This window comes from Sinocyclocheilus rhinocerous, unplaced genomic scaffold (assembly GCF_001515625.1).
Source record: "Sinocyclocheilus rhinocerous isolate Xijiao unplaced genomic scaffold, SAMN03320098_v1.1 scaffold202, whole genome shotgun sequence".
Classification (NCBI taxonomy): Eukaryota; Metazoa; Chordata; class Actinopteri; order Cypriniformes; family Cyprinidae; genus Sinocyclocheilus; species Sinocyclocheilus rhinocerous.
Genome location: NW_015641016.1, coordinates 88,582 through 95,821, shown reverse-complemented (window position 1 = coordinate 95,821; position 7,240 = coordinate 88,582). Strand labels below are relative to the sequence as shown.

The window sequence follows — 7,240 nt, the reverse complement described above, 5'->3', positions numbered from 1 at the left end:
TTCCCCCCTTGTTCCATGCCAACATTTGCGGGCTGTAAATTAAAGTGGTGCTTTGTTCCCCCCTTGTTCCATGCCAACATTTGCGGGCTGTAAATTAAAGTGGTGCTTTGTTCCCCCCTTGTTTCATGTAGTTACAGGTTAAATACAATATTTGCGGGCTGTAAATTAAAGTGGTGCTTTGTTCCCCCTTGTTCCACGCTAACATTTGCGGGCTGTAAATTAAAGTGGTGCTTTGTTCCCCCCTTGTTTCATGTAGTTACAGGGTAAATACAAAATTTGCGGGCTGTAAATTAAAGTGGTGCTTTGTTCCCCCCTTGTTTCATGTAGTTACAGGGTAAATACAAGATTTGCGGGCTGTAAATTAAAGTGGTGCTTTGTTCCCCCCTTGTTCCATGCCAACATTTGCGGGCTGTAAATTAAAGTGGTGATTTGTAAATTAAAGTGGGCTATCAAAATAAAGTCCTATCATAAATAATTAAATGTCTAGCTGTCTGCAGAAAAAAAGGTTAGTGAGTGAAGCAACGTCAACCTGTAAGTAAAATCTTCCTCCCTAAACATCTGTGTTGAGACCATATGTTCTGTAACTTCCTTGAGTAACCACTTCTTCTTTCAATTGTGCTGAAGTCTGGAGTTTTTGCAGCGCTCTTTGACGATTCTACACTTGTTTGAGAGTCAATTGCATGGATTTTTGTCCGTAATGAAGTTCATAGTTTTTTTCGTCTACATACCTTTTGTTTACTCAGGTGAGATTCATTTCATATCATCAATTAAAGCTTACATTCTCTAGCCATAGAAGCTGACATGGCATTAAAACGGAAAGAAAGATGTATCTGTCAGCAAAGTCTTTAGCTACTTCCGTGTTGAACGCTGTGTTGCTTTAGTTTTATTAATATATCGAATAAGCTTTTTTTACATGTTTAGTTTTCATGTACATTTTTTGTTTATTTTTAGTAATTTCATTGTGTGATTTGGTCATTTTATTAGCTGTTATATATAATTCACAGAAAATTTTATAGTTTTAGTTATTGATAATATCACTGGTTGAACTGACAAAAAATCTTATGTTTTTTTTATTCTGATGTAAAGTTTTCTGAAAAAGAAATCAACATTTTTTTAAGTCTAGTTTTAGTTTGTTTTTTATCTAGTTCTATATGAATGACTAAAGTCATGAACATAGTCATTCCCAATTTTTTTAAACATAGATCTAGACTTACACGGTTGTAATTCATGAATGCTTTGGAATACAGACCTACTGTAAGGTCGGCCTTTTTAAAGAAGACACTCTATAAGCACTTAAAAATGAAAGTGCCAAAAAGTTCTAGAAGCTTACGTTTACTGTAAAGCAAATGTTTAGAGCTAAATATTTTATACAAAATATGTTTTACAGAATAATAATTGTAATTGTAAAATAGTGGACTCTAAAATTGCTGTAAAATTAAAGCTGTGTCTAACCAAGGTATATTCCAAATTTGAAGTTGATATCACAAAAATGTAACCGTTTTCACAAGATGAATTTTGAGTTTAAAGCTTTCCAGTGATGCCTAATTTATAATGTAACTGCAAAGTATTGATTTGAAATTAAAAGAAAAAAAAGCTGAATGGCAAGAAGTAATTTTAATGTGGTTTTTAACCGTGTTTGAGAGCTTTATGTCTTTGTTTGTTTAGAATCACACACCTTCATAACTACATACACTGGAATAAATGGACATACGATTGAAGGCATCCCAGAGTTTTCTGCCGTAACTACTCTGGATGGACGACAGATTGATTATTATGACAGTGAGATAAAGAAGCTGATTCCCAGACAGGACTGGATGAAGGAGTTTGCATCTACAGACACGTGGAAAGAAGACACTGAGATCAGACAACAAGTACAGCAGATCTACAAAAACAATATTCATGTTCTAACAGAGCGATTCAATCAGTCACATGGTGAGTTACAATACTTTATACTACAGTTTCAAATTTCAAAGATTACCTTATATACATTAAAAAAGGAGCAGATCTTATGGTATCTCCTTTTCTTCTTCAGGTGTTCATACGTATCAGAGGATGTATGGATGTGGTTGGGATGATCAGACTGGAGCTTCAGAAGGGTTTGATCAGTACGGTTATGATGGAGAGGATTATGTCGCACTAGACGTGAAGGAGCTCAGATACATGACACCTGTACCACAGGGATTCATAACAATGGCCAAGTGGAATAATGACAGACCCCAGCTTAAATTTCTACAACAATACTATGGACATGATTGCGTTTACTGGTTAAAACAGTTCTTGCCTTTGAGGAAAGTGGATTTAGAGAGAAGAGGTAGCTTGTCTTTGAGAAATGTACTTTGTTCAACAAGTTGACAAGTGTTTTATTATAATGAATGAGTCGTTTGTGTTTCTCTTTTTTTCTCATGAATTGCTTCATTAAAACAAAATGTAGATGCATTTCTTTAACTGATCTGAAGAAGTAATATTTTCCTCACGCTTATCTAATTTTTATTTTTATTTGTATTTTTTTTTTAGCTCCTAAAGTGTCTCTGTTACAGAAAGATTTCTCGTCTCCAGTGGAGTGTCATGCCACAGGTTTTTACCCATCAGCAGTGACTATCACCTGCTTAAAAAATGGACAGGATCACGATGAGGATGTGGATCTTGGAGAGCTACTACCAAATGTAGATGGGACCTTCCAGAAATCATCTACCCTCAATATTAGACCAGAGGAGTCAAAGACGAACCAGTATGTTTGTGTGGTGGAGCACGAGGGAAGGACCATCCAGAAGATTCTGACTGAGGATGAGATCAAGAGTAACACCAGTAATTTGTTAATAGTTGTTTTTACACCTTTTTAATGCTTTTTATTTGTATTTTCTCTAAGTAGCTGACGTAAGATGTTAGAGGTTAATTACAGCTAAAACTGAAATGACTAAAATGTCTGATGTTATAGAGAGATGATTATATAACATTTAAGGGAGATATAAATGCTGCTGCAAGTGCAACAAACAGAAACAACCAATGAGATGGGAATAACTCAAGAATTAACTTGAGCAAGATTTAAAAATTCACAATCAATTAACCAGTTGCATAAACTTAGCCACTTTGTTAAGACTGTGGCTGTGTCTGAAATTTCCCCATATACCCTACCTAGGGCACAACCATTTAGAAAGGGAACTCACATGTGTTCACCAAGACACCAAAGTCTACAATCAAGAACCAGAGATCTCATTGTGAATTCAAGTATTTTTCATAATATTTTCCGAAGACCAAATCTCTCAGGCAATCATGAAATTATTTTTTTCTAAATGAACAATTACATGTACAGGATCCTGTACGTTTTCATTCACTTTAACTTTCAACAGAAATGTGGTTTGTTCTGTTGGGTGGATAAACACTACGAGTTCATTAATATTACATGAGCAAGAGAGCTTTTTTTTTTTTTTAATTTCAGCATGATTAAAAATGTGACATTGATTTTATGCAACAGTTCAGCAAACAAGAAGTTAATTTCTTCATCATCTTTGTACCAGTTCACAATTAAGTAAACGTCTTCTCTGCATGTGCTGTAAGATGTGCATTTGGGAACGCAACCAGTTTTGCAGTTACGCATTATTTTCATATTAACATAATTTCCAACATTTTTGTGGAAAAGTCCATTTTTTAAAGTCCAGGTACAAATCATAGCAAAAACTTTTTACTCTGCTGGACACTGAAAATGCGTTGAAGCTCTTAATTTTGGGCTGTCAAAGTGGGAAACACTGGGCTCGTATAGCGCTAGTTTATGTTAAATTGTTGTAAGCTTTATTCTAATCACTGAACACATGCAGACACACTTTAACAGAACTCCAGTGTCCTTGTGTAATTCAGCCACTCTTCTGCTATTAGTTTTCATACAGGCTCAGATTTAAAATATCCGTTTAATGACTGAGCTGATGTTTTTATTCCTCAGACTCTGTCCACTGTTGTGGTTCTACTGAAGCTGTGATCCGATTGGTTCTCTCTGCTCTGGTGGGCGTGGCTACTGTCATTCTTCTGGTTTATGACATTAGATCCAGAAGAGCTGATCAAGATCAAGCACAGATTCACACATCAGGTACGTAATTCATGATGTCCTTTCTTGCATATTGTTTTTTCATTTATATTTCTGAGATTTATTAATTTATGCCTTTATTCATTTTTCCAGAAAGTATTGAAATCTAAAGCAGATGCTGCATTTTAAAGGTTCTTCAAGTGTATTTTTTGTACTTCTAGTGTTTTTGTCATAATAAATACTGATGATTATTTGAGCTTGCGCTCTCTCTCTTTCAGTGTCAGGTTTTTAAAAATTCATATTGAAATGCTTTATTGTTTATATTTCTCTCGGATACATAAAACAAATGTATAAAGAGACACACAGATCTCAGATCTCACTTTACTACTGCTGTCCATTTGCCATCTGTATTTGCCTTTATCAATAAAGTTTTATCACTCTGAGGTTCAAGAGTCTCTCCATGATTTTTTTTTAAGTTAAAGGTCCTCGAGGCGGGAAACGAACTCTGGTCGCCGTGAGCGCAGTTGCATTGTATGTCGACGCACTAACCACGACAGTCTCTCCATGTTTTATTACATTTATTATGTCGGGCGTCTCGCTTGTGCTCTCTCTCTTTCAGTGTCAGGTTTTTAAAAATTCAATTTGAAATGCTTTATTGTTTATATTTCTCTCGGATACATAAAACAAATGTATAAAGAGACACACAGATCTCAGATCTCACTTTACTACTGCTGTCCATTTGCCATCTGTATTTGCCTTTATCAATAAAGTTTTATCACTCTGAGGTTCAAGAGTCTCTCCATGATTTTTTTTTAAGTTAAAGGTCCTCGAGGCGGGAATCGAACTCTGGTCGTCGTGAGCGCAGTTGCATTGTATGTCGACGCACTAACCACCACAGTCTCTCCATGTTTTATTACATTTATTATGTCGGGCGTCTCCGGGAGGAAAACTAACTTTGTGTGTTTTAACAATTTCAGCAGTGCGATCCATATAAAACTTTACATTATTAAAACGTTATTTAAAATAAAATAGTAGTTGTAAATGTTTACATTATAATTAAGCCGATTAGTTTTCTGTTTGCTTTTTTTTTATCCACCATAATAAACAAACAACTTCCCATAGTGTCTCTAACCTGACAAAATACTGATCTGTGAGTTGTTGTAATATAGGCTACTGTACTTTGAGAACTCAATGTAATAACGTAAACACAAGATATCGGTGCTCCATTTCCTCCGAAAGGCAAAGTCTTTAAAGGGGTCATATGATGCGATTTCAAGATTCCCTTTCTCTTTGGAGTGTTACAAGTTGATTGTGCATAGATAAGATCCCTGAAGTTGCAAAGACTAAAGTCTCAAAACCAAAGAGATATTCTTTATCAAAGTTAAGACTCTGCCACGCCCCCCTAAACTTTTCTTTAATTTCAGCATGATTAAAAATGTGACATTGATTTTATGCAACAGTTCAGCAAACAAGAAGTTAATTTCTTCATCATCTTTGTACCAGTTCACAATTAAGTAAACGTCTTCTCTGCATGTGCTGTAAGATGTGCATTTGGGAACGCAACCAGTTTTGCAGTTACGCATTATTTTCATATTAACATAATTTCCAACATTTTTGTGGAAAAGTCCATTTTTTAAAGTCCAGGTACAAATCATAGCAAAAACTTTTTACTCTGCTGGACACTGAAAATGCGTTGAAGCTCTTAATTTTGGGCTGTCAAAGTGGGAAACACTGGGCTCGTATAGCGCTAGTTTATGTTAAATTGTTGTAAGCTTTATTCTAATCACTGAACACATGCAGACACACTTTAACAGAACTCCAGTGTCCTTGTGTAATTCAGCCACTCTTCTGCTATTAGTTTTCATACAGGCTCAGATTTAAAATATCCGTTTAATGACTGAGCTGATGTTTTTATTCCTCAGACTCTGTCCACTGTTGTGGTTCTACTGAAGCTGTGATCCGATTGGTTCTCTCTGCTCTGGTGGGCGTGGCTACTGTCATTCTTCTGGTTTATGACATTAGATCCAGAAGAGCTGATCAAGATCAAGCACAGATTCACACATCAGGTACGTAATTCATGATGTCCTTTCTTGCATATTGTTTTTTCATTTATATTTCTGAGATTTATTAATTTATGCCTTTATTCATTTTTCCAGAAAGTATTGAAATCTAAAGCAGATGCTGCATTTTAAAGGTTCTTCAAGTGTATTTTTTGTACTTCTAGTGTTTTTGTCATAATAAATACTGATGATTATTTGAGCTTGTGCTCTCTCTCTTTCAGTGTCAGGTTTTTAAAAATTCAATTTGAAATGCTTTATTGTTTATATTTCTCTCGGATACATAAAACAAATGTATAAAGAGACACACAGATCTCAGATCTCACTTTACTACTGCTGTCCATTTGCCATCTGTATTTGCCTTTATCAATAAAGTTTTATCACTCTGAGGTTCAAGAGTCTCTCCATGATTTTTTTTTAAGTTAAAGGTCCTCGAGGCGGGAAACGAACTCTGGTCGCCGTGAGCGCAGTTGCATTGTATGTCGACGCACTAACCACGACAGTCTCTCCATGTTTTATTACATTTATTATGTCGGGCGTCTCCGGGAGGAAAACTAACTTTGTGTGTTTTAACAATTTCAGCAGTGCGATCCATATAAAACTTTACATTATTAAAACGTTATTTAAAATAAAATAGTAGTTGTAAATGTTTACATTATAATTAAGCCGATTAGTTTTCTGTTTGCTTTTTTTTTATCCACCATAATAAACAAACAACTTCCCATAGTGTCTCTAACCTGACAAAATACTGATCTGTGAGTTGTTGTAATATAGGCTACTGTACTTTGAGAACTCAATGTAATAACGTAAACACAAGATATCGGTGCTCCATTTCCTCCGAAAGGCAAAGTCTTTAAAGGGGTCATATGATGCGATTTCAAGATTCCCTTTCTCTTTGGAGTGTTACAAGTTGATTGTGCATAGATAAGATCCCTGAAGTTGCAAAGACTAAAGTCTCAAAACCAAAGAGATATTCTTTATCAAAGTTAAGACTCTGCCACGCCCCCCTAAACGGCTCGTTCTAACACGCCCCCACATATCTACCTCACTATATGGAAATATTTGCATAATGTGGCCCAAATGTGCACGCAAAGAAAGAAGGCATGGTGTCAGTAACCGCAGTTAGTGTTGAAGCAGCCATGTCAGAGAGACGCTGTGTGTTTCTAGG

General features: G+C 35.6%; 2 protein-coding genes across 2 annotated transcripts in view; both read left to right on the top strand.

Moving 5' to 3' along the window:
* The window catches only part of LOC107753741 (major histocompatibility complex class I-related gene protein-like), a 6,428-nt gene extending 6,264 nt beyond the window's left edge, over positions 1-164 (top strand). The window contains exon 4 of the mRNA XM_016569956.1: positions 132-164. Within this exon, the coding sequence (XP_016425442.1) occupies positions 132-164 (33 nt within the window). The remainder of the gene's footprint in view (positions 1-131) is intronic.
* Positions 165-661: 497 nt separating this feature from the next.
* Positions 662-5,529, top strand: LOC107753740 (major histocompatibility complex class I-related gene protein-like). Its single transcript, XM_016569955.1, has 6 exons — positions 662-743; positions 1,666-1,932; positions 2,033-2,311; positions 2,515-2,805; positions 3,935-3,978; positions 5,476-5,529. The coding sequence occupies exons 1-6, from the start codon at positions 698-700 to the stop codon at positions 5,527-5,529; spliced, it is 981 nt and encodes a 326-aa protein (XP_016425441.1). The 5' UTR covers positions 662-697.
* Positions 5,530-7,240: the final 1,711 nt, after the last annotated feature.